The sequence below is a fragment of the Canis lupus genome, chromosome 5 (assembly GCF_011100685.1).
Source record: "Canis lupus familiaris isolate Mischka breed German Shepherd chromosome 5, alternate assembly UU_Cfam_GSD_1.0, whole genome shotgun sequence".
Taxonomy (NCBI): domain Eukaryota; kingdom Metazoa; phylum Chordata; class Mammalia; order Carnivora; family Canidae; genus Canis; species Canis lupus.
This window is the reverse complement of record NC_049226.1, coordinates 40706986-40733737: the sequence shown is the minus strand read 5'-3', so window position 1 is coordinate 40733737 and position 26752 is coordinate 40706986. Positions and strand designations below refer to the sequence as shown.

Genomic DNA, 26752 nt, shown 5'->3' with positions numbered 1-26752 from the left:
AAAGCAGCAATTATCAGTTGAAAGGGAGCATGTCAAAACCTCAGAGTGGAGTTCTCTATGCACTTAAAACGTGTGTGTGTGTGTGTGTGCGTGTGTGTACATATGTACACAAAGTAAAGTTCCAACAGAGTTTAATATAAGCCACAGAAAGATGGTGGGGGCTGTGGGTTTTTAAATGTTGAGAAATATGAAAGGTTACAATTATTAGGTGTCATGAAGCCTTTGAAAATTCAGGATGTTAGAAATCTGAGGTTGTAGCAAAACTTCTTCGGCCTCAATAGGTACGGATCATGTTCAGTACGCTTTGGATTTTATTTTATTTATTTATTTATTTTTTCGCTTTGGATTTTAGAAGCACAATTGTTTATGAGTTTTCAGATTTCATGTCGGGACTCCAGTCTCCCGTTCACAGCTGGAGGATAGGAGGTGAACATTTTCCATTCCCAGTTCAACTCTGATGTTGTCTCACAACACTAAACAGAACACCTCCTCCACCACCACTCCCTGCCTTGTTGTTTTGTACGAGAGGGCATAGTCTTTTGTCCTCAGCCCACACTGCACTTTGCTTCTTAGGGATGCAGGGACCTTTTATATTCAGTGTATTTAGCATCTTTTAAAATGGGAGGCATTGGTAGAGTCCTGATATGGAACTGGTTCATGTTCCAGGGCTGGTTGGGCAGGGTTTTACACCAGCAGCGAGACCTGAATCTCTTTCTCCTCTCTCTAGGTTGGATACTACTGAAGAAGGATCCTGTTCAACCTCCTAGATGCCTTTACTGAGTTATTTCTCTATTAAATAGTTAATGAACCAATCGTTTTAAAATCCTACCAAAAATAGTAAGGAAAACTGCAAATGCACCATAATCAAACCTAAAAGTCATTGCCATTCACCATGGATAAAACTTGCCATGTCAGCCAAACTCCAGTCCTCCCCCCACTGTTTGGTGACTTGGAGAACCAATTTGGCGTTGTGTCACCCAGACCTTAGAGCTTGAGTCTAGGGGAGGAGATGTGTTATGCTAAACCCGGACTCCTTGGGAGATGTAAAAGAGTCTCCGAACCTGTTGAGTGACTTCTTCATTCCAGTTCATGGGACACAGGGCACCCTGCCCCCACTGCTGCCTTACGCCATCTCTCTGTGGAGCCATCAGCCCTCGGCTTCCAGAGAGGTGGAGCTAGATCTTCCCAGCTCTGCTTAGGGTTTGATGCACTGGAATTGTATATGGGTTGGTGGTGGGAATTGATCCTGTCCCTCATCCATTGGGACATAAGGATTTGACATTCAGGAGTCAACCCTCTTGCCAGTGCCATCTGACCAGTGGTCTCCCTACTTTCTCATCCGTTCTCCACCCTCGTGTTTTGTTGGGGACAGTTGTTTTGTGGCTGTCTACAAATGCCTTTTGTGACTAATACCATGCAAAACATCTTGTATTTCCCAGGGCTTTCAGGGAAGACCGTTGCCAATTTCACAAAAGTATCATCTGTCACTTCCTGTGTAGGCATAGAATTCTGCATCTTACAAAACCTAACTGGTATGATTTTATGCTGTAATAAAATGACTTATAACAATACTTATTCTCTCTCGGGATGTTACAGTTTCAAGTCAGTGGATCTTGAAGGACAAATCTTTACATTTCTTATGTCCCATAGCACAATGCTAATAAATTTCACTTTTCTGAACCTCAGAGGGATCCCTTTCTGAATAAGTTCAGCGTTCAGGACTTAATGCGGAAAGCCACCTCCTGTCATGGACAAGAGGCCTTGGATATTTAGGACTTTGGAGCTAGAGAGCCTCCGAGGGGCTGATGGTGGATCGTTTGGAGGCAGACTTTGTAAGCCATAGCAGTTGGCCACGCTGAAGGGGACGGAGGACATAGGAAGGAGAGGAACGGGATCTCCTGAGCCTGGCCCAGACCTGAGACCAGGTGCTTCAGCCAGGTGGGAAAGAGCCCTGTGGAATGCAGCCTCCCTGCCAGGCTGTGGTGACTCCTGGTTGCAAGGGCTCCACCCTCCCCGCCTCTGCACGATGAGAGAATGTATAATTCCCTTTGGAGAGTGTGTGATTTAATCACAGGGTGAGGTATCAAGAATTCATCACTAGGTGAGATTAAGAAACAGCTGCTTAACACTGTCACTTCATCAGGATAATTGGTCATAAAATATCTCAGAACTTCAATATGGAGTTTTCATGTAGTATATTAAATTGTATTTTCTAATTTCTAGTTAAACTAAATTATTGCCTCGACTATTCACATATTCTGCTTCAAAATAAATACACTATATTTGCTAAAACTGGTATGAAGTTTAATAACATTCTTAGCATGGAACCTTTTATGCCCTGTTGGAGACAATTCTTTGGCTATAAGTTTTCCCCCAACTACAAATCCATTTTTTTGCCTTAATCTATCACAGGTATTTATCAACTTTAAACCTTGCTTTTTCATTTAAATTCTTAGCCAAGATTTCTCTGTCATTTGTGTTTTTTTAAACAGAGGAAGAGGTGGGAGGAGGGGCAGAGGGAGTAGAAGAAAGATTCTCCAGCCGACTCCACATGGAGCACAGAGCCCACACAGGGCTGCATCTCATGACCCTGAGATCATGACTTGAGCCGAAATCAAGAGTCAGATGCTTAACTGAGCCACCCAGGTGCCCCTGTGAGTTTTTATTTTTTAAAATGCCTATATAGTAAATAAGTTTTTTTCAACGACACCCTCCTATCTCCATTTGCTCATCTAAAGCAAGCTTTTCTGTAAGCCTGTTCCCTGAACACTAACCCCATAAGGTTTTACACAAAAGTTGATCCCGCTACCCATCCTGTCTACCAGGATTCATAAAGCACTGGAGCATCTTGAAGGATCCAAGGCCATAGAACCTTTGCAGTGCTGGTGTGGGTTGTTGCCCAAACTTACTTGGCCGTGAAAGCCTTTTGTCTGAATACCCTTTAACCTTAGAACACATTTGGGGAAATGACATTATTTTCCTGTGCTCTGTTCCCAGTCGTTCTGTTTGGTTGCCAGCAGCTCAGTGTGAGGTATGTGTGTCCCAGACGAGTTTACCCGCCTTCCTGGGAGTGGGAGACTTCAAGTATCACCAGGTCCTAAATACCACATGGATTCACGTTGACTCTTTGAAACCGGGATGACATTCTATGGATCCATTTTTTCTATGGGCTTTGATGCAGAAACTCATTTTGTGAATGTGTTTATAGCTACTGATGCCGAAGGGACTGAGGGGAGGCCAGGCTGCCCTCCATTCTGGATGGTGACACACAGCCTGATGTGGAGAGCCTGAGGATATTGGGCAGGTCCCAGGCCTCCAGGAAGAGCGTCCTAGAATTTGGGTTAGCGTAGCCTTCCATCCCGAGGCCATTGTGGCCAGGCCATCTGGGTTTTGCTGTCCTTGTTTATATCTGATCACTGCTGGAAGAACAAGTGTTTCTCAAGGTCTGTGATCAGCGCGATGAGGACGGAATGAAGGGTGAGGGGAGAGGCAAAGGAGGATCCGTGGATCTGCCTCGGGGTTTCATGGCTCCCAGATCTGCAGGGGTTTGTGGGGGCAGGGGCGCCCGGGGTCATGGTGCACTGGGCTTCCCTGGGCAGGGCCCCCTGGCCCCCTTCTCAGAGCCTCACAAAGGCCTTGTGAACAGACCTGGGCATCAGAGTCTCCTAGGAGATACATAATTTTTAATTGGGTAGGGGTGTTTTCGGTCTTCATGTTTTGATTTGCAATCTCCTAGTTTGAAGCCTCTCTGACTCTTCTTGGTCAGCTGACGGCTGCTTAAAGAGCAGAGGCGAAAAAGCCAATTTGACAGACCTGGTGTGTCACAAGAATTGCTGGCTGTAGACCTTTTTCGTAAGTGTGGTCAAAGTATCCACCCACACTGCATCACGTGGGTGCTGTTGGAGGGGGCCCACTGTGTGCGCAGGTGGGGATGGCCACTCCTGGCCCCCTTTCTGTCTCCCAGCTGCGTGGCTAGTGTCTGGTGGTCAGGAGCCTGATGACCAGGCCCACCGTCAGCATGGCTGATGCCACCACCAGAGCAGCCCCACGGCGGATGACCAGCTGTTTCGCTGACAATATGCTGGCCGGTGCTGAAAGGGCATGGGCTGCTTCTGGGGTCCTGAAGAGGTCCAGGTGGCACTCGGGCCTTGAATACGTCATCAGGGTGATGCCAGGGGAGCTACCCGTAGCCACTGCAAACAGAAGCAAACTTAGCAGGACTGGGGGGTTGGGAGAGGGCTGTGGCCTTAGGATCAGGAAGCCTCAGGCCCCCCAGGTGGCTCAGCGGTTGAGCGGCTGCCTTCGGCTCAGGGCGTGATCCCGGGGTCCCAGGATTGAGTCCCATGTCAGGCTCCCTGTGGGGAGCCTGCTTCTCTCTCTGCCTGTGTCTCTGCTTCTCTTTCTCTCTCTGTGTCTCATGAATAAATAAATAAAATCTTAAAAAAAAAAAAAAAAACCCAGCTGCATTCATGATGCTGGGTGACAGTGAATAGACCTCTGTGCCTTACAACAGAAAAGGCTGGCCCAGGAGAAAAACACCAACCTCATCTACTCACAGCAGGATCAGAGGAGGCAATTATTTGGCAAGACATCTCAAAACGTGAGTTTGGCACAGAAATAGTTACTGCTAAATTGACATTAATGTGGGATACCTGGGTGGCTCAGTGGTTGATCATCTGCCTTCAGCTCAGGTCCTGATACTGGAGTCCTGGGATCGAGTCCCACATTGGGCTCCCCACAGGGAGCCTGCTTCTCCCTCTGCCTGTGTCTCTGCCCCTCTCTGTGTGTCTCTCATGAATAAATAAAAAATCTTTTTTAAAAAGTTGACATTAATATGTTCCTACCTGAGCCTCTCCTTGTGATGACAAGTGATACATCAAGTGTCACCTTCACACACATCTAACGAGCACACGTTAAATGCTTAGTCGGACCTGGCTGTCATCTCGTGACACTCGAAGCTCCCAGAGTTTTGACCAGCTAGCTCCCTACTGTGCTGATGAAGGCAGAGCCCAGGACAGGGTGAGGTCACCGAGGTGAGTGTAGTGTCTTGGTGATGTATGTGCAAGCCCAGCACTCCACACCTGCCTGGCCCTAGGAGAGCACCTGTGCCTCGAGCCGAGGCCCTCACTTCATCAGAGAGACCCTGGATAGAAACCAGAGGTTCCCACCTGTCCTATGGGGTACAGAGAGGTAGGTAGGGCAGGGGAAGGGCCCCCCAGCCAGCAGGTCCAGCCAGGCTGCTATGGGCCAGGATGTGGCCTCCTGCCCTGGGCTGGTGTTCAGTGAGGAGAAGGGGCTCCAGGGCCTGACTCTTCTTACCCTTTCTGGTTGTGGGACCACGGGGAAGACACTGAAGCACTCAACCTGCCTTCCTCATCCAAGAATGGGGCTGCAGCTCACTACCTCACAAGGCTAAGGATGTGAAGTACTTCGTGCAGAGCCTGTTAAATCCGAGGTAGTAGCGCCATCCTCCTGGTACTTAGGACATTGTATCCGTGCCAAGAGGAAGAACAGCAGCTTGGGCTTGCACTGTTCCCACTTTTGCCCGAGGCCCACATGCAGGGCAGCCAGGGGCGGGGGTGTCACCAGCATGGTGTGTGCCTGGCAGAAGTGCCGTGACCACATTACCTGAGGACGTGACAGCCTTCGCAGGCCCGGGTCTGGGGGCCGTGCTCACCGTGCTCACCGTACTCACCGCGCCGTTGGGGCTCTGCGGCAGCAGCCCCGCATGCTTCTGAGCCTGCAAGAGCAAGAGCTCGCCTGGGTCAGCCTGTCAGCCCTCCGGATCACCACTGGCCTCATCAATGCCCTGCCTTAAAACATCATAAGCTCAGGGCACCTGGGTGGCTCAGTGCTTAAGTGTCTGCCTTCTGCCCAGGTCATGATGCCAGGGTCCTGGGATCGAGTCTTGTGTCTGACTCCCTGCTCATTGGGGAGCCTGCTTGTGCTCTCTCACTCTCTTTCAAATAAGTAATTTTAAAACAAATACCATTGTAAGCTAAAGCAGTGCATGTTCATATAGTCTTTGGGAGTGGGGGCTTCAAGGTGGTGGTGTATAAAATCTGTGTATTTATGCACTGTCTTGGATGCCGAGATGATCTGATCCACACGAAGGCAGAGCCATGCCCTGCTGGGATTCGGGATCTTTGCGAGAAACCTTCCCCCACCACCTGCTGCCTCCACCCCCGGCTCTGCCTTAAGACTGAGCTGGGTGCCTTTACTGTGTCTGAGAAGCAAATGCTGGCCTGCCCTATTTTTTTTTAAGGATTTATTCATTTATTCATAGACACAGAGAGAGAGGCAGGCTCCCTGCAGGGAACCTGATGCAGGACTCGATCCCGGGACACCAGATCACGCCCTGAGCCAAGAGCAGAGGCTCAACCGCTGAGCCACCCAGGCGTCCCTCTGCTTCTCCTTGTAATCGGAGAGCGTACCTCCAGGGGCCGGTCACCACGGGCCCCTCCGTGCCCCCGCAGCTTATCCCACGGACCCTGCTGCAGAGGAGCCGCTCCGAGCGCTCCTGGGCAGCAGGCCGGCGCCCGCCGCTCGCTCACCTCCTCGGCCGCAAGCTTCCAGTCCATGCGGGCCGTGTAGACAGCGAAGGCGGCGGCTGCCAGGAGGCCACAAGCCAGCATGCCCAGCCAGAGGCCTGCGGGAGGGAGACAAGCCACGGTGGGGACGGGGCCCAGGGCTCCCGGGACCCTCCCCACCTGCCCTCGCAGCACCTACCCATGATTCCCATTCTGACCACAAAGGTCAGAACGATGCCCAGGGGGAGGCCAATGACGTAATACATGACTGCGTTCGCAAGGGCTCCGAAGGCCTGTTTGCCGGTTCCCCTCAGGACTCCGCCGTAGACGCACTGGGAGGGGAGGCGGAAAGCGGGAGAGGCGGGTGTGCGGCTGGCAGCAGGCCGCTCGTGTCGCAAGGCCTCCTTCCACTCCGCCCCGGGACAGCCCTCTGTCCCCTTCTGTGGGGAGACCGAGTCAGGGCGAGTCGCCTGGCCACGGTTGCACAGAATAGCTGTGTTGTGAACACAACCCCAGAGCCGCACCCTGCCTCCCCTCTTCACCTCCATGCCGTGGAGTCTACCTCTCTAGAAGTCAAGGTAGCACTGGCGACCACCCACCAGCTGGTCTGGGAGACTAGACCCCCGTCACACAGGGTTGTGTTGCGCTTCTTTCCCACCGCTGCCCTAGCAAATTACTGTAAATTAGCGACATAGAACAAGACACGCATACTGTGTTCTGGTTCTGGAGGTGACAAGTCTTGCATATAATCCAAGATCATCTCCCCAGCTCAAGATCTTTAATCACGTCTGCAAAATCCCCTCATGCCACATGACATGGACAGGGCCAGGGATTAGGATGTGGCTATCTTTGGGGGCCGTTATTCTGGGTACAGCACATGACAAGCAGAGGTGTCATCTGTTCCGGGAGAGACGTGCAGCCCTGGCTCACTGCTGTTACCCGAATGCTCACAGACAGGAACTCACTCTGCTTTCTTTTACTGGTCTCTTCCTCCTAACCGGATCTCCGACCTAATGAACTGAAGAACTACAGCCACAGTTCGTGATGAATAGATATTTGATTGTTTTTATCTCCTTAAGATGAAGGATGTGAAGTGTGTTGTGGTTTGCTTTCACACGTTTGAGCAGAGACGTAATGCATTCGGGATAGAAGACATGTGCCTCTTGGACTTGGAAATGTGGTGTGTATGTTACTTGTGTTTATGTATCATCACATAAATGATATTTTTCAGTTAGAAAAAGACTTCTCCCAAATTGTGATTGATGAGCTTTGGACAAGTATTTCTCAACTTTGCCCTCCAAGGGACATTTGGCAATATCTGGAGATAATTTAGGTGGTCACAACTGAGGGGGGCAGGGGTGTTGCTATTGGCCCCTAGTGGGTTGAGACCAGGGATGCTGCTAAACATCCTGCATGCACAGGGCAGCCTCCCTTATAATAATTATCCATCCTGAAGTGTTATGGTGCCAAGGTTGCAAAGCCCTTTAGAGCATTTTGAATTACAGTGACGATCTCCAGGGGCAAGCACACCAGAAGGGCCGTCCCCCCCACCCCACCCCTTTTGGTTGAGAAGATTATGGGCCTGTTTGGATCAGTGCTCTAGACAGGGACTTGACAGGGAGGTGAAACAGCAGGGTTGTAGGGGCGGGGGGCTCGCTAAGTTCTCCACACATTCCAAATTGATTGGAGGCCGTGCATATGTGCGGCAGAGACCAGAGCAGGCCCAAGCTTCCCACACAGTGCCAACAATGGAGCCTGTGCCCACGGATACTCAAGAGAACCCAGGAGAAAGTCAGAACTGGGCAGACCGGGAAACAGCCCACAGTTGGATCCTTCAGCAGAGAATGGCAGCCTTACCAGCTGTCAGAGCTGTTCAAACATAACGTATCCCCTCTGGCTAATAATTGCCTGCACACCAAGCTAATCCAGACAAAGCAGTGACCCCTAGCAAGCTAGGTCTAAAAGAGAAAAAAACCCCAAAACCAAAAAACCGGCAACAAAACTGAGGAGAGAGATCAGCTGCAGGTTTATAGAGGAGGCAGGATTCACGGAAATAGTCTGGGCAAATAACCAAATAAAACAACAAGCCTTGGGGAAAGTGTGTGTGTGTGTGTGTGTGTGTGAATAACATTCTCTGGGATGGGTCTGTGCTAGACCACACAGTAGAATTATTTTTTTTAAGATTTTATTTATTTATTCATGAGAGACACAGAGAGAAGCAGAGACAGAGGCAGAGGAAGAAGCAGGCTCGCTGTGGGAAGCCTGATGCGGAACTTGATCACAAGACCTCGGGATCATGACCTGAGCCAAAGGCAGGTGCTCAACCCTGAGCCACCCAGGTGTCCTCACAGAGCAAAATTAAATTAGAGACACGGACAAGAAAGAAATCTGGGAATACCACCCAATATTTAGAAGTTAACATACTTCTAAACCCATGGGTCAAAGAATCAAGAACAGGAGAAATTAAAATATTTTGAATGAAAAGTAAAATAATATATCACATTTATTAGATGCTGCTAATGCAGTACTTAGAAATGCCTAGATCCAAAAAGAAGAAAGGCCTCAAATCAATAGCCCAATATTCCACCCTAAGAAACTAGGAAGGGCAAACTATACTGAAATAATGCAGAAGGATGGGAATAAAAATGATGAGAGTGGAAATCACGGAAACAGAGAACAGAAAAGCCACAGAAAATCAACAAAATCCCAAGTTCTAGTTCTTTGATAAGATCCACAAAACTGACGAACACTTGCCAAGGATTTGACTTTGGTAAAATAAGACAAAGAAAATAAGAAAGTGAAGACATGTATTACCAAAATCAGGAATTAAAGAAGGGACATTACCACTGACCATAAAGGAAAGGACTGTAAGGAAATATTGCGAACAACTTCATGCCAGAGAACTAGGCAAATGCAGCTGAAGTGAGTAAATAACTAGAAAGACACAGATTAGTGAAAGTAACTCAACAAGGGGATCCCTGGGTGGCTCAGCAGTTTAGTGCTGCCTTCAGCCCAAGGCGTGGTCCTGGAGTCCCGGGATCGAGTCCTGAGTCAGGCTCTTTGCATGGAGCCTGCTTCTCCCTCTGCCTCTCTCTGTGTGTCTCTCATGAATAAATAAATAATATCTTTTTTTAAAAAAGTAACTCAAGAAATAGAAAGTGAAGAGACCCATAACAAGTCAGTAGTAAATTGAATTAATTTAGAAATCTTCCAACCAAAGCCCAAGCCCAGATGGCTTCCCTGGCAAATGCTATCAAGTATTTAAAGAAGAAATAATGTTGATACTTCCCAAACCCAGAAAGTCTAGGAGGAGAGGACACTTTCAGACTCATTCTGTGAGGCCAGTGTTACCCCGATACCAAAGGCAGATTAAGATATCACAAAGAAAAGATAAGAATTAGCAGAAGAATATCCTTCATGATTGCAGACGCAAAAACTTGAATGAAATGTTAGCAAACCAAATTCAGTGGTAGATAAATAAGATCTATACCATGGTCAGGAGGGCCTTACCCCAGGAATGCAGAGTATAACATTTGCAAATCAATTAATGTAATTATATCATATTGATAGAATAAGGGATGAAAGCCACTTGATTATCTCAATAGATACAGAAAAGGCATTCTAGAAAATCCAATGCCATTCATGAGAAAATGTTTTAACAAACTAAGAGTAAAAGGGCTCTTTTTCAGCCTGATAAAGGGTGTTTATAAAACCCTACAACTAACATTTAATGCTGAAACACTGAACACTTTAGCCCTAAAGTTGGGAATAAGGCATAGATTGTGCTCTCACCACGTGTATCCAGCATCATCTTGGAGTTCTAGCCACATGGAAAGGGGGAAGTAAAACTCTTTATTCACAGATGATCTGATCCTATATGAAAACCTTAAGGGAATCCACACACACACACAAAACTACTTGAATGAGTTTAACAAAGTCACAGGATGAAAGATGAATGAACAAAGATCATATTTCCATAAGCTGGCAACAATAACCTAAAAATGAAATTAAGACACCAGTTCCATTCACAACTGCATCCAAAAAAGAAAAAAACCCCAAATACTTAGGGATACATTTCACAAAAATGGTGCCAGATGTATCCCCTGGAGACTACAAAACATCATTGGATAAAGAGGACAGAAATAATTGGAGAGACATTCAGTGTCCATGGATTGGAGGCCCCACTATTGTTAAGATGACAGTTCTCCCACAATTGTCCTGTAGATTCAACACAATTCATTTCAAAACTCCCAGCAGGGGGAAGGGGAGGAGTGAGTAGGTGGCACATGGATTTTTAAGGCAGTGAAATCATTCATATGATACTGTAATGGTGGTTACATATCCTTAAACATTTGTCAAAACCCATGGACTCCACAATACCACGAGTGACCCCCTACTATGAGCTCTGGACCTTATTAACATATGGATATTCCCTCACAATTAATAACTACTAAGATGTGAATAATAAGGGAAACTGAGGGAATGGAGGAGATTTATGGGAACTCTCCATTTCCTGCTCAATACTTCTGCAAACCTAAGACTGCTAATTAAAATCTATTAATTTTGTTTCTCAGGACACCTGGGTGGCTCAGTGGTTGAGCACCTGCCTTTGGCTCAGGATGTGATCCTGGGGTCCTGGGACCCAGTCCCTCATCAGGCTCCCTGCATGGAGCCTGCTTCTCCCTCTGCCTGTGTCTCTGCCTCTCTGTCTCTCTCTCTCTCTGTCTCTCATGAATAAATAAAATCTTAAAAAAAATTTTTGTTTGTTTCTCAAAAGACAATATCAAGAATTAGCAAGGAAGCAGAAAAACCAGACCCCTCATATATTGCCAGTGGGAATAGAAGATGGTATGGCCACTGCAGAAAACAATCTGGCAGTTTCTTAGGAAGTTAAACATATACTTCCAATAACTGAATACTCAGGACTCTACCAGGGGAAATGAAAACAGTCATCCACACAGAGACTCGTGTGTGAATGTCCCCAGTGGCCTTGGTCAGCACAGCCAAAAAGAGAAACAACCCCAACGTCCATCAACTGGAGAAACAAAATGGGTTCTGTGCGCACAATGGGCTATTTTTCAGTCTTTGAAAGAAACGAAGTCCTGAAAAATGCTACAGCCTCAGAAACAGTATGCCAAGTGAGGGTAACCAGTTACAAAAGATGACATGCAGGATTCCCTTTATAGGGAATGTTCCTGAAAGGCCAAGTTCACCCAGACAGCAGATCTGTGGATTGCCCACGGCTGGCCCTGGAAGCTTGGATTGACTACAAAACAGGCTCTAGGAAATGCAGAGGTGGAGGGTGGGTGATGGAAATACTCCAAAACTGGATTGTCATGATGGTTGCACAATTCTACATGCATGCATTTTATGGTATGTAAATTGCAACTCAATAAAGGGAGGGTTTTTTTTTTAAAAAAAAAAAAAGCTTTTTTTTTTTTTTTTTTAAATAGCTTCAAGGAGAACTTAAGAATAACATAGCCAGGAGGGAGGATGATAGGTTGCAGATAATAGTTTGCAGAAAACTCGGGTGCCTCTGTGCTCTGGGTTGACTCCCTCCCTCTCAAATGGGTCCCTGGGTCCCTTTGTGCACCCACAGGGTGCGGCTGCTGGTGAACCTCTGACCAATAGGGGGCAGGGCTCCATGCCCGTGGCCCTCAGCTCACAAGGAATCCGGAAGGAAGATTTGTGAGTTTGTGCTGGTGTAATTTTTTTCATTTTTATACTGCTCTCCCTTCATCTTTTGGCTCGTGGGAATTGTAGAAGGGAAGGGGGGTCGTCGTTTCGAATAATGATAGAATGAACGCACGCAAGGCTGTGGGCACTCACTGTGCAGTTAGCCCTTCTCACGACTTAATGAGTCAACCCTCCCGTCCCATGGAGGGGGCCCTGAACTTGGCCTCAGGCTTCACACCAGGGCAGTACTCACACAGATGGCCTCAAACAGCTGAAAGACGATGTAAATCGGCAAGACCTCGTTCACCAGGGCAATGACCTCTCTGCGGAAGAGACAGGAGGAACATTCATGTGCAGCACGCCAGCATGACCGTGACCTCGGGACTCCCGGGGCTCCCCTCTGTTCTAGCACCTCCTAAAAATGATCGGAGTAGAGCCCGTTGCCCCACACAAACCTGACACTCCTAGCACTGAGCTTCTGTGTGTCTGTGGGTCTTCTTAAACTCCAGGAGAGCACCCCCAGTGTCGTCCTGCCTTTTGCTCAGCTTCCTCTCTATGGACAAGCTGGTGACGGAGCCCACGGGCCGGGGAGAGAAGCAGAGATGCTAGCTTCCTCCTGGTGAGAGCGAAGTCGGGGCTAGTCCCGCTTCCTCTGGACCTAGTGCCAAGCCAGCTGTGTGACAAGCCCCTGGGGGACCCGTTGCAAGCCACTCTGACATTTCCCAGAAGTCAGAGAAGAAAACTGATTACCTACTCATCATTTGTAAAAATATGCCCCAGTTTGTTTTTCAGGATGCTCAGCAGCATGCCCACCACCAGCGAGGTGCCCACTGGAAGACAAAGGAAGAGCATTTGGCCCCCAGCCCATGGAGGAGCCCAGCTTAGGTCAGTGCAAGGCAGGACAGCATAGGAAATGGCTTTCCTCCTCTGGTTCTCAAAGTGGGGTTCCTAGACCAGCAGCATCGGCATCACCTGGTCACTTGTTACAAGTGCGGGTTCTCAGACCCCACCTCAGACCTCCTGAATTAGAAACGTGGGGGGAGGCCCAGGGTCTGTGTATTGACATAGCCTTCCAGTGGATTCTAATGCAGTCTACAGGGGCACCTGGGTGGCTCCAGTGGTTGAGCATCTGCCTTTGGCTCAGGTCATGATCCCAGGGTCCTGGGATCGAGCCCCAGGTCAGGCTCCATACAGGGAGCCTGCTTCTCCCTCTGCCTGTGTCTCTGCCTCTCTCTCTGTGTCTCTCATGAATAAATACATAAAATCTTTTTTTAAAAAATGCAGTCTATAGCCTGCGAACCACTGCTTTCTACAGATGAGTTGATCTGGATCCATCAGCCTCAGCAAGCAGAGCCACGGAGGAGGACACAAGATTGGTTGATCCTGAGGGGTGGCATGGGCAGGCCTCAAGCTCCTGGGGATTATGGGAGGGCAAATTTGCAAAATCTGGACAGCTAGAGGGAGAACCTGGGGAGGAAGGGACTTCACAAGGTCACACTAACATAAGGGGTGGAAAGGCCGTATCAACTCGGCAGGGGCTGCTCTGGGCCAGGTGTCTCCTGCCCCAGGCTCCAATTTTCCAAGCACCCACCCCCCCGACCCCCAAAGGACTCTACCCACCTGTACAGAGCATGCCTGAGATGGCTGAACGCTTAGCTTGTACAGTATCTGCAGCTCCCAGGGAGGTCCCCACCCGGACACAGACCGCATTGCTGAGCCCCAGGGGAATCTGGGATCACAGATGACAAGGGGCTGTCAGTGGAACCAACCTCCTGCCCCTGGAATGGGGTGGGTCTTGAGCTAAGAAGAAGCCGGGGCTGGGGGTAGAGCCACCCTCCAACACCCCAACCCCAGGCCAAGAGGGAGAAGAGCAGGAAGACAGGATGGATCCTAAGGAGACAGCATGAGGACATAGAACATTTGCAGCTGTGGCTGTGAGACGGGATGAGGGTACCCCGAGTGAGCCGGTCAATGCCACCCCTACCCACTCCGTCAGACATCACAGGTGGACTGGCCCTGCCAGTGTGTTGCCAAAACCGCAGGAGTAAATGCATTTTTAAGAGGTGAACATGATCTTAGGGTGGCTGAGTGGCTCAGTCGGTATAACCATCTGCCTTCAGTCCAGGTCATGATCCTGGGGTCCTGGGATTGAGTCCAACATCAGGCTTCCTGCTCAGTGGGGAGCCTGCTTCTCCCTTTCCCTCTGCCCTACTCATGCACACACTCTCTCTCTTGCTCTCAAATAGATTTTTATTTATTTATTTGAAAAAGAGCACAAGCAGCGGGGAGAATCAGAGGGAGAAGCAGGGTCCCTGCAGGGAGCCCGATTTGGGACTAGATCCCAGGACCCCAGGATCATGACCTGAGTCGAAGGCAGACACTTAACTGACTGAGCCACCCAGGCACCCAATAAATAAAGTCTTCAAAAAATTAAAGATAAATGTGATCTTAAATATGCCAGAAAAGCTCCCTGTTAAGAAAAACAAAGTTCTGGGACGCCTAGGTGGCTCAGTGGTTGAGCATCTGCCTTCAGCTCAGGGCGTGATCCTGAGGTCCTAGGATTGAGTCCCACATTGGGCTCCCCACATGGAGCCTGCTTCTCCCTCTGCCTATGTCTCTACTTCTCTGTGTCTCTCATGAATCAATAAATAAAATCTTTAAAAAAAAAAAACCCCAAAATTCTGTGGAAGCCATTATAATATTATAATGGCTTAATATTATAATATTAAGCAGCTTATAAATTAGTGTTTTGCGTGTAGACGTTTGCAAGTCATTTCCTTAAGCCCAGGGTCGCAGACTGCACGTCCCCAGAAGGCTGGCAGACACATACCTGAGTGACATGGGACAACTCACATCTCTGTGGGAAGAGGAAGGAGCTACGGGGGCCATGGTGGGGGATGGTGATGTCCCCCACACGAGCAGGGGACACTGTCACCCAGCTCTCGCTGACCCGGGTGTGCAGGAATGTGGGCCCACCACGAAATGGAATGTCCCATTTTTCAAGAAAATGCAAACATTCAGATTATGATGTGGAATCTCCCCATTTTTAAATGGTGCTAATTATTTCACAAGGTTCTAACAACACGAGTTCAGTATTACCCTTGGTGGAGCAGGTGTGGGACATAGGAGGGTCACTCAGGAGATAGAGCTGGCATGCCAGATAGATAGAGTGACAGCATGCCCATCTTCTGTGCCACCCCAGGCCATCAGGAGGGCCAGGCCAGCATGGAGGGTGTGGCGAAGGCACCCCCAGAAGAGACTCACCATGTAGACTATGGTGGCTAGCTCGTAGATGATGGCCTGGCTGGAGAGGTCCAGCACGCTGATCAGGCCTGCAGGGTGGAGGGGGTGAGTGGGAAGGAGGCACATGGTGAGCACGCAGCTCTGGGGCCTGCTAACAGTGATTTCCAAGGGCAGATTTGCAATAGAAAAGGTTCCTGCGTGGCCTTCAGCCTTCCAGGGAGATCCCACCCAGTTGTGGAATTGACTGCAGACCATTTGTTCCCCATACGGTGTGACTTTCAAGTCCTTGGAGGAGGCATGATGAACAAGAGAAAAGAGACCTGGGCCAAGATTAGGAGAGCCGAGTTTGGGTCTCAGCCCTGCCACTGTGCAACTCTGTGCCACTCTGCACAGTCTTTTGTTCTCAGGGTTCAGTTTACCTATCTGTAAATGGGGGGCAAGTGTTGGACCAGAAGATCTCCCAGGGCCATTCTCACACTGGCCTGATTCTCAGGCTGGGTGGACACTGCACTGGGTGCTCCGTGCGCATCAGGTGAGAGCCCCAAACCTGCCAGGCCCACACATGCTCACACCCTGGTTGGTTCAGTCCCTTGATCCCTCACTGACTCGACCCCCTGCCCCGGGCACCTGCTCAGTTCCAGGCCTGTACTGGGCGGTGCTGGGGTCCTGACACAAGAGACCCAGGCCCGCCTTCCAGGAGCCCACAGCCTGATGGGGGAGATGAGAGAGCCTAAGACCCAGCCTGGGCCAGGCTGCTGACCCGCTCGTCCAGGGAGGGGGCTTCTGAGCTGCCCACAAGGTTCTCCCGAGCTGTGCTCGCCCACGTACCCATGAGGAAGGTCCCAATCTCGTAGGCCCACCACTCGATGCAGATCATGAGCATGCTGGGAATGGCCAGGGAGAAGAAGGAGCCCCAGTCCTGCAGGCACTGTCTGGACCAGCCTAGGAACAGAAGTCCCGCTCATGAGCCAAGCAGGGAGCCCGCCCCTGCCAGGAGCCCCCGCCGGCCTGGCTCTGCCCACTCCCAGGTTCAGCTCAGCACTTAGGGCAGGGCACCTGCTCACGGGGCCGCCCGGGACAGGAGCCTTGGATGTGGGGGAGAGTCCCCACCTGCCCACGACACCACAGGATCTGGGGCAACTACTCTGCCCTTTCTGGGTTCCGTATTCCCCTCTGAAAACCTGAGTTCTTATCTCTGCCCTGCCTCTCCCGAAGGGTTCTTGGGAGGATGGCATGAGGTCGAGGTTGCCGAAAGGATGCTCAGGGCGGATAGGACCGTGCAGACAGGAAGAGCAGAGTTTGCAAGACTCCCCGAGTCATGACTGAGGCCCCGGCCAGAGAGCCGGTCCTGAAATGCCCGCAGGAGGACCCCACAGTCTGCAGAGTTTGGTTTCAGGAGGCAGAAAGGCTCAGACGGGCACAGTTTCAAGTCCACCCCCACCATACAACACCTCTGGCATTTTGGGCAAATTGTTTGACCTCACTCTGTATCCATTTCCTCTGCATAAGAAAAATGGGGATAATAAGGTGTCAAGGGGTTTAATTGAGGCCAGAAATGCTGGGCACTGGACCCACTGCTGACACCTAGGATTTCACCTGTCACCACCCTGAGATCAGGGAGCCAGCCAGAGCGCTCCCCGAGGCTGTCCCAGCAGGGCTCTCCACCATGTCACATTTGATGGGGGGATCTGGGGCATCTGGGGGTGGAGTCCTGAGGGGTGGAGCAAAGGGGAAGAAGGCCCAGAAGGGAAGTAGAGGCAGGCGGGAGGCAGGAGGGAGACAGGGCTCCTCCAATGGGGCTCCACCCGGTCTCTGTCCACCTGCAGAATGCACACCCTGTGCCCGTGCTGGGGTCCTGCCTGCTGCTGGTCTGCCCAGCTCCCCAAAGGCAGGGCAGCCCCCTGCACCTGCCCATGTCTCCAGGTGAAGCTTCTTCAGCACAATGTAGAGAAAGAGGAAGATGATCTGCACGAAGTAGGAGACTGTGACGGCATAAGCAGAGCCCCTGGGAAAGGAGAGAGAGCAGGGCTGGGTAGGTGCCAGACTCCAGCCCTGGGGGTAGGGGGCTCTCCTGCTACAGCCAGTATGGAGGGGAAGGGAGACAAGGGTGGCCAGCCAGCACCCCATCCCAGGATCGGCCACAGGAGCCTCTAGTGCCATTGGCACATGACCACAGTGTCCCTGGAGTCACCCTGCCAGGGCCCCACTCTCGGCCTTTCCTGGCAGGCTGGGGCAGGGATGAGGAGGGCTCCTGTCCCTGTCTCCTTGGTGGGGAATCCCCTAGAACCCAAGGGACCAGCAGGAACCCCCAATTCCTCGTGACACTGCACTTCCAGATGGCAAAACCTCACTGTTCTTGTGAGCCAAGGATGGTGACCGACCCGCCCGGTTGGGGACAGAGTGCCCGGTGGGCAGTGCTCCCTGAAGCCCACCAGTCCCGGTGCTCACTTGACCCCCAGGCTCAGCATGGAAACCAGGATGTAGTTGGCCAAGCCATTGATGCAGTTGCCCACGATGCCACTGAAGACTTGGGGCCAGACGATGCCCTGAAATAAATGAAGGGGGAGGGGTGCGGGCGGACAGGACCAAGGGGTATGGCCAAGCTCGGCACATCCAGGAGTTGGAAGGAGGCTGGGGACACATAGCTCCTTGCTGGGCCCTGGTCAGGACATGGCACAGCAGGCTCGCAGATCACGCAGAAAGGAAAACCCAGGCACCCCTTCCCACTGGATCAGGGCAGTGTGCTGGGGCAGGGGGCCGCCCCTCTAGCCAGGGACCTGTACCTGATTTTGCAGATATTTTGCCAGCAGGACATAAAGAAAACATGCCTGTGTAAAAGAAAAAAGAAAAAAAAAATCACAAACACAAACAATGACTACCCCAAAAACATGAAGTGAATATCAGAAGATTATTTCTTGGGATACCTGAGTATGGATCAATTACTTCACTAAAGTATAATGGGACCCCACAGGTAGGCTGAAGCCTGAAGAGCCGTCTATGTGCCCAGGTCCCGCCTAGGAGGGAGAGGCCCCCTCGGGGCTCCTGCTCTGCCACAGGGAGGGCAGACAGGCAGGAAAGGTCGGCTCCAACAGCTGGCACACGTCAGTGGGCTTGTGTAAGAGCAGAGCACCTGGAAGGGCTCCTGGCTGCCAACCCGGACCTTCCACTCAGGGAGGCCACCCAGGGGTCTGTGCACAGAAGGACCCATCAGAGCCCAAAGCCACAATTGTGACCACCCTTGAGCCTGGCTCTGGCTGCTGCACCCAAGAACCTGGAGGGAGTGGCCTCAGGCTGGGGTGGGGAGGCAGAGGGGGACTCAGCAGTGGTAGTCTCTGCTCGGTAGGTTCATTGGTAGGTACCCCGTCCCTTCCCTTAGCCCTCTGCTTCTCTCCAGTATAGCACAGCGATTATGAGCATGGAGCTGGAGCTCAACTGCCTTGGGTTCAAGTGCTGGCTCCACTTCTTATGAGCTGTGTGATATTCGGCAAGTTGCTTAACCTCTCTGGGCCTAGTGTCTTCATCTACAATGGAGATAATAATGTGTGTGTATACTTCATATTTATCTCTACATATATATGTAAAGTTCACATTGCCAAATGCTTACAAAACAGCACACTGAAGCACATGTAAGCATTTCAAGTATTGGGTAAGCATTATGTAAATAATATTTGTCACTTTTTGGATTTATTGGCAAATTTTACAGCAGTATTTTATGGGAGGGACTTGCTTTATTTGATAAAGGAGGTACCATAGTGATAACTTTATAGATGCCTTCCCCTGACCCAACCCCAGTGGCCTTGTTTGTCAAGACACCATCATCACCTTGGTCTGAAGAGCCAAAGTGTGGTTTCTAGGGCAGACTTGGAGGCGAAAGACTGGCCTTTTCAGGTGGTTTCCATAGTAGGGCAGAAATTTGGACCTGACCAGGCCCTGGAGATGTCACAGCAATGGGTTTTCAGACAGGTGCATGTGGCTGGGGTACCTCCCGCCAGGCCTGGCATGCTTTAAAGTACCTTGCATTCGCCCTGACTCATCCCTTTCCTGGATCCCTCCTCAAGAACTTTACTTCGTGGTGTCATGGGGGATGGGGTGCTCTGGCTCCAAAGATACCATCCCTGATGCAACACTGTCAGGTAGTACCATGTGTCATTAAGCCTCAACAAATCCCTAAGCCTCATGAAGTCTGTGTAGCAGCAAGTTCCTGAGCAGACATACAGACCACTGATCAGGCTAGGAATCTCAGAAACTGACCCGACTAGATGCACCTGCTTAGCTGGTATTTAATAAATTAATGGAGAAAGGAGAGAATATGCAACAATTATTCCTAGTTAAAGTTTGTTAGATGGATTAGAGTCTTAAAGGTAAAAATAAAAACCATAGGAGGGCTCAAAGAAGACACAGGCACATGTTTATATAATCTTGCAACGGGATGTTTTTAAGCTATTAAAGACTTCATAAAGAAGAGGATTAATGAATCTGTTATGTATACATTAAAAATTCTGTAGGTCAAAATTATAAAAAAATTAAAAGGCAAGTGACATATATGACAAAGGGTTTAGATATTAGTTAATAAGAGTTATAATAATTAGAAAACGATTAACCCAGGGACGCCTAGGTGGCTCAGTTGGTTAAGTGTTGGACTCTTGATTGCGGCTCGTGGTCATGATCTCAGGATCATGAGATCAGGCCCTACTTGGGGCTCCACGAGTAAAAGGACTCTGCTTAAGATTCTCTCTCCCTCTGCCCCTCCCTCGCTCTCTCTCGCTCTCTCTAAAATAAATAAATAAGTCTTTTTAAAAAAGGATTAATCCACTAAAATAAGTGAAGGGTATGACCATTCACAGAAGAACAAAATGATCAATAAATACACGAAAAAAATGTTCATTAGCAATAAAATGCATGTGAAAACTATTTTGAATTGGAGAAAATGTTAGTAACAATGCTCTGCGCTAACGAGTGTTACTAGTGGGGGTAGAATTGGTACAAATTCATATCAAAAGCCATTGAGAGAGCAAGACTGCATTCCAACAATACACCTGATGAAAACCGTTACAGATGTTCACAAAGATTTTTCTATACCACTGTTTATCACAATCTTCCTTGTAATAGTGAATACTGGAAACAACTGAAATACCTACCAATTAGGGATGGGTTAATACACTGTGGCACTATAGGATACTCTGTAGCCTTTGAAATGGATATTGCAGAAGGCTATTTAAAATCACATCAAGAGGCTAACAACATATTGGAAAGGGGGAAAAAAAGCAGGTTATAATACAATATACACACATTGACCCTTTTTCCAACTATATATGTGCATGTGTGTTTGAACACACGCACCCGCAAGCAGAAATAATCCTGGAAAGAGCTATTACCCTGTATTCTCTCTGGGTGGCAGGATTAGAGGTGATTGAAAATGTTTCTTTCCCACTCTTCCCACAAGTTCTCCCATAAGTGGTTTTCTCATCAAAAAAAAAAAAAAAAAAAACATGTTAGGGGGCACCTGGGTGGCTCAGTGGTTGAACATCTGTCTTTGGCTCAGGGTGTGATCCCAGGGTCTCGGGATCAAGACCCACATCAGCTCCCCTGCAGGGAGCCTGCTTCTCCCTCTGCCTGTGTCTCTGCCTCTCTCTGTGTGTCTCTCATGAATAAATAAATAAAATCTTTAAACAAACATGTTAGAGTGCTTCTTAGAAGTTCCATCTGCAGGGAATGAAACTAGAATTCTCATGTCCCTTTCTGCCAGACTCAGTGGCACAGCAGAAGGCGGCTGTGGGCTCATGGGCCTCTCCAACGAGAGCATGGAAAAGCAAATCGCCAGCACCTAAGGGGGTGTAAGTCCACCCTTAGTCAGCAGACAGAGGCACTTACTGGAAGCATTGGGATGACAATCAGCACGTACTCCTGGGTTAGCCTACAAGAGAAGCAGGAGCTCCAAGCCTCCCAGGCTGTGCCAGAGGAGCACTCTGGGGGCCCCAGGTTTAAAGAGAGGCTCTGCCAGGCCCTGAAGATCGTTGGCCAAGGAGAGTGAAACCCCAGCAGTCATGGAGTGCCGCTACTGCGTGCTAGGAAGGTGGCAGGAGGGGGACCCCTCATGGCTGGGAACTTAAACTCAAGGGTAAAGGTGGTGCGTGCAGGGATGGGGTGGGCAGGGAAGGTTATATCTTATCAAGAAATAAGCAAATGAAGTGCACGTACTACAGAATGAACAAAGTATTCCCACGAGGGGACAGTGCACACTTCTTTCCTCCAAAAGCATCTGGGAAGCCCCATCTATAGGCACAGATCCCTTCTTTCTCCTCTCCTGCATTAAACCTGGCGTGTCTGCCCCCTGCTGGTCGCATCTGGAGCAGCATGCTGCTAGGGAGGAACCTGAAACCCAACCCTGGAACCTTACCCCTAGAAGCTGCGCTTGCCATGGGGCCTAGGGAGTGGTTTTCCTTGGGGGGGTGGGGGGGCGAGGGAAGGGGCTCCCATCCCCGCTTCCCTGCAGAAGCCAAGCAGTACCTGGACACGGCCGGGTCCTGCCTGAAGAGCAGCAGGATAGTCTCGGTGTTGAGGAAGAGCGCCCAGCAGGGGAAGCAGCAGAGGAGCAGCACCAGGGTACCCCTCTGCAGGATGACCCCCACGTGCTTCTTGTTGGGGCTGCCGAAGCTCTGCAAAACAGCTCGTTCCTGGGTCAGGCTGCCCACACCTTCATTACCTTCCCTCTGTCCCCTGGGTGAGCCTAACCAGGGCATCAGCCTCCTAGCAGAGCCAGTGCTGTAGGGATGGCCCCAGGCACCACAGGTACCTGTCAATGCCTCGGTAGCCAGCATTTGGCACCCCCTGATTACAGCCTGGAGTAGGGGGTGGCGTCCTCTGCAGGGGCTCAGCCGGCTCATAGAATCATTATAGCAGTGATTTACGGGGCTCTACCTCCGCCAGGCCCTGCGCCAGCCTGCCTGCCCATTGTCCTCAGTTCTTTAAAAGCGCCTAACAAGGAGGGGGTTATTTCCCCCATCACAGCTAAAGCAAGGGAAGCTCCCAGAGCATTTGTCAAGTCTCCATGCTGAGAACTGGTGGCCAGGACCAAGCCCGGGTCCCCAGGTCCACTGTGAGTCCAGACCCCCCAGGAAAGCTGAGCCCCACCGGACTGTGGGCCCCCGAGGGCAGGAGGGTCCCCTATGTGCATCCTCAGCATTTGACACATGAGGGCAAGGAACTGCCTCCGCCCCGTTCCTTCCATGGCTCTCTTGCCCGTCTGCTCAGTCTCTTAAAACGAAGGATCTAGGGCCTCTGGGTGGCTCAGGGGTGGAGGGTCTGCCTTTGGCTCAGGGCATGATCCTGGTGTCCTGGGATCAAGTCCCGCATCGGGCTCCCCGAAGGGAGCCTGCTTCATCCCCCTGCCTATGTCTCTGCCTCTCTCTCGCTGTGTCTCATTAATAAATAAACACAATCTTTAAAAAAATAAAAATGAAGGATCCCCGACAACATGAGGTCCTTGCAGGCGGGCCAGGAGCAGGTGTCCCCTGGGCCCATTTGATGGGCTCCCAGGTCCAGGGTCACCGAACGGTCTCCTGGCCAGCTCTGGGAGGCCCACCTACCTGAGACATCAAGGTGTCACACGCCGAGGACAAGCCCAAGCCTATGGAAACTCCACAGATGTTGACAAACTGGAGGTGCACACAGGAGACAACACAGGGGTTGTCAGGGAGGACTCCAGAGGGGGAACCCTGTGTCTGGGGGAGGCCATCCAACAGCAGCTCTGATATGCAACTGAGCCGGAGACCCCCGTCCCTCCCCAGGCCCTGCCTGCATGTGCTGTGTGCCCCTGGGCGAGCCCCCCAGGTCCCAGCTGTGAATGCAGCTATCAGCCTTCCCGCTGTGCCTCTGGGGATGCTGCGGGGGCGGGGCGGGAAGAATGTCCCCACAGGCCGGGCCATACTCACGGCCACCGCGAGGGTCACTGCCGCCAGCTCCAGCTTGCCCAGGTGCCCGCAAAACACAGAACTCACGAAATGGATCATGAAGGTGAGCACCTGGAACAGGTACTGGAGGATGCAGCCAGGGTCAAGCCCCGCCCCGCCCTGCACAGGGGGGCTTCTCCACATCCTGCGGGAACTCACGCCAGAACCCACAAACAACACAGCCCCCCGGGGCCGATGGGCCACAACCAGGAGAGTGAGCATTTTGGGGCTGAGGCAGACAGCAGCCAGGGCTGGGAGTCAGGAGACGGGAGTCTTGCTCCCATTCTGCCCCGAGCAGTTGCCCTTAACCTCTGGGGTCAACCTCTGGGTTCTGGTTTCCCTGCCTCAAAGCACACGAATATGCCAGAAGCACCTAGCACACACAGAGCCCGGAGTGCACAGGGCTTAGCTCAAACATCTCATACCCAGTGACGCTATTCTAATCATGTGGTCAGACCACACACAGTTTGGGTTGAATCACCTACAAAAGAGTCATGGCTGGGTCACCTGGGTGGCTCAGGGGTTGAGCGCCTGCCTTTGGCTCAAGTTGTGATCCTGGGGTACTGGGATCAATTCTTGCATCAGGTTCCCCCACAGGGAGCCTGCTTCTCCCTCTGCATGTGTCTCTGCCTCTGTCTGTGTCTCTCATGAATAAATAAGGTGCTGTCCAGGGACAGCTGTCCTCCTGCTGTCACCTGCTCTGGGCAGTGGCCCCTGGTACAGCCTGCACATGGTCAGCATGGACATTTGCTGGGCAAGGGCATGAGTAGCTCTTACTGCCTTACTGCCTCCCACACCCCCACAACTTCACCTCCTTACCAGGGGTCCAGAAAGGGCGATGAGTGTCCACACCTCGGCCCAAAAGCCAACGGGGAGCAGCCTGCGGAGGGCAGGGCAACAGCCCCCTTGGTCTCGGGGGACTGTGTCCTGAACGCTGTCCATTCCGAGACTGGGCCGCTGTCCACCCTGCATGCCTGAGCACTCCTACAGCCCTCCTTGCCCAGCCAAGCCCATGTCACCTTGCAGCCTGGCTAATGAGTAAGGGGCAGGAGGAGGGGCTGCTGCAGCCGCCTATGGGACGTGCCCTGCCTCCTGGCACCGTGGCCCTGTTGCCCAGCCCAGGGGAGGACGGGATGGAGCCCTGGGCACCTGGGAGTCACCCGGGCTGATGTCTGTGCCTACTGTCCCAGAGGGGTCAGCTGCAAAGCCCCAGGAGGAGAAGGTTTGGGGTAGCGTGGGGTGTGCTGGTTCTGGGGGCAAGGGCAGGACGGCCTGGCTGGGGTGGGCTGAGATGCTGGACATTGTATACCCCCGCATGACAGTGCCCGTGATGACAGAGAGGTGGGCAGCCTCCAGAGCCCCAGGAGGGGTACGGTGGGAGGGGGCAGCGGCCTGGAGCCAGGACACCGAGGGAGAGACCCTCCAGCCCCCTCCCTCCCTGCCATCCCTTTCGGCAGCATCCCTGAGAACAGGTGTGACCCCACCTGGGCAAACAGCTCACCCCTCCTCACGTCCATTTTGCCCAGTGAAGCTGTCACTGGGCATCCCACCAGGCTCCTCTGTGGCCTGCCCAGTCTGCCTTCAACTCTGCCCCACACAGGGGCGGCCTATGACCCACCACGGACGGGCAGGGCAGAGGCCATGGGAGGGCCTGTGCCCATCCACCTAGCTGTTTCCCATACCCACCCCTGCCTGAGAGAGCAGCCGGCAGGACCCCAGGACCCAGTTCCTGTGGGAGCTGCAGGGGGCGGGGGGGCAGCGGAGCAGGACCCCCACAAAGGAGAAGAGTCAGGATGAAAGCAACGAACCCGCACTGCCTCCCACATGCACACGCACATCCTTGCTTCATGCGGAATCCCAACTGCTCCGCTGCTCCAGGCATCAGAGGCTGACCTGGGTGACGACCACTCCTGCCCTCATTCTGCACAGCTCCTACTGCAAATTTCTACCACCTGTACGCTCCACAGTAAAATTAACTGCCACCGACAAAGAGGAAAGAAAAGACATTTAATACCATTGTAATTATTACCGTAGGACCCCAAAAAAGGCAGGGCTACAGATAAAAGCTACAGCGCTCTGGTTACAAGCCCTTCACTGGTACCTATCATGTGGCTCTTCTAATGCCTTTTCCAGGGCTCCTCACCTTTGGCTGGTTTGGCTTCCTCTCCTGAAAGGGTGGCCAAAACCTGTCCTTCACTCCCGGACACCTAGACCCCAGGGGGTCTCTGTTACCTGACACCCGTTGTCTCCAGTCGTGGGGCCCCTGCAACAGGTGTGGTGTCCAGCCAGCCCAGGCCCACTGTCCCACTCCTGCGGCAGTGGAGTGACTTCCACGGTCAGAAGTCATGCTCTGTGGGAGTCCCCAGCGATGAGGAGGTTTGGGGGTGTGCGGGGCAGATGAGTAAAACTAAACCCAAGGTCCGTTTTGATGAAGGCCAACCCGCCCCCACCAGGATGGAAGGTATACGAGGCAAACGGCCTGCTTCCAGCTACGACACACTGGGGTCTGCTTCCAGTGAGGGTTTATCCAAGCTGCCCAAGGGCGTGCTGAGCAGCAGCCGGTCAAGATCAGCTCACCCTCGGGAGGGCAAGCCCTTGCCTGAGAGTCCTCAAAACCATTCCCGCAAATATTCCCCAGGATTTTTGCATAAGCTAATAATTTCTACATTTACCTCTGGATACAGACAGCTATTCTTTCAGGCCCCAGGTGAGTTCTGGGATCCAGGCCTGGGGATCAGGAACAAAGGATTAGTTAGGGTCCAGTGGCCATGTGGGTGCTGCTGCAGGCATGGGGCGTGCTGGGAGCTGCCCCCCCACCCACCCCAGGTGAGGAGTTTCTGGATCTCGAGTCCTCCGAGGGCTCCCAGGTGACTGTACTTTGCAGTTAGGCCTGCACTGTGGGCCGTGGTTCCGAAGCTTGCCCGTCCAGCCCCGGTCTGGTGTTCTGGGACAATGTGGAGTCAGGTAGCACAGCAGAGGCCTGGTACTGTCCCCGGGGAGGTGAGAGCTCGGGGGTCGGCCCAGTGCTACTGGGAGCTTGGCCACCCTCCTGTTCCGCATCCCCTGCGGCCTCAGACAGCACATACCACGTTGATCAGTTCAGCTCCTGGTAACAGGACCATGGATCCCCATGACTTCTGAAGCCTCTCACTTCTCGGGTGACCTTCCCCTTGGGATCCTGTGACCTACAATGTCCTTCCTCCCCTTATGCCAGTTTTGTGTCCATCACTGTTCTTGGTGGAAACAGTAGAAACTATCTTGAGATTAATGCCTGAAAAGCAAGGGGGCCGGGGAAGGGAACAATTATGAGCAGATGAACATTGGCAGAGGCAAGTTGAGCAGCCAGCCTGGAAA

General features: G+C 51.5%; 2 protein-coding genes across 14 annotated transcripts in view; one reads left to right on the top strand and one right to left on the bottom strand.

Moving 5' to 3' along the window:
- Positions 1–2292, top strand: part of ALDH3A2 (aldehyde dehydrogenase 3 family member A2) — a 125084-nt gene extending 122792 nt beyond the window's left edge. For all 4 annotated transcript variants that reach the window (XM_038537037.1, XM_038537036.1, XM_038537035.1 and 1 more), the window contains one exon: positions 728–2292. Coding sequence is in view for 1 of the 4 variants with exons in the window: in XM_038537036.1 (XP_038392964.1) it covers positions 728–742 (15 nt within the window). In the remaining 3 variants the exon portion in view is untranslated. The remainder of the gene's footprint in view (positions 1–727) is intronic.
- On the bottom strand, positions 310–26752 carry SLC47A2 (solute carrier family 47 member 2). Of its 10 annotated transcripts, none has more exons than XM_038537041.1 (22): positions 26485–26752; positions 26071–26125; positions 25542–25748; positions 25207–25374; positions 24218–24278; positions 23381–23482; positions 23036–23104; positions 21957–22105; positions 21321–21363; positions 20825–20911; positions 18233–18277; positions 17898–17995; positions 17285–17454; positions 16278–16391; positions 15471–15538; positions 13827–13935; positions 12961–13036; positions 12460–12529; positions 6730–6862; positions 6555–6649; positions 5629–5740; positions 310–4193 (listed from the first exon to the last, which is right to left on the bottom strand). In XM_038537041.1, the coding sequence occupies exons 4-22, from the start codon at positions 25278–25280 to the stop codon at positions 3973–3975; spliced, it is 1896 nt and encodes a 631-aa protein (XP_038392969.1). In that variant the 5' UTR covers positions 25281–25374; positions 25542–25748; positions 26071–26125; positions 26485–26752; the 3' UTR covers positions 310–3972. The 10 variants fall into 10 exon arrangements, with proteins under 10 accessions (XP_038392969.1, XP_038392968.1, XP_038392974.1 ...); XM_038537040.1 differs by having other exon boundaries at positions 25631–25748; XM_038537046.1 differs by having other exon boundaries at positions 25235–25748.

What these genes read in the sequence shown, in the direction of transcription:
- SLC47A2 (XM_038537039.1), bottom strand. Translation starts at nt 24,370, where the DNA reads ATGCAGGGTGGACAGCGGCCCAGTCTCGGAATGGACAGCGTTCAGGAC. An exon ending in TTGTCATCCCAATGCTTCCA is followed by an intron (nt 20,912 to 21,320) that starts GTAAGTGCCTCT and finishes TTTTTTGATGAG; the next exon opens with AAAACCACTTATGGGAGAAC. An exon ending in GACCCCAGCACGGGCACAGG is followed by an intron (nt 16,392 to 17,284) that starts GTGTGCATTCTG and finishes TTCTGTTCCTAG; the next exon opens with GCTGGTCCAGACAGTGCCTG.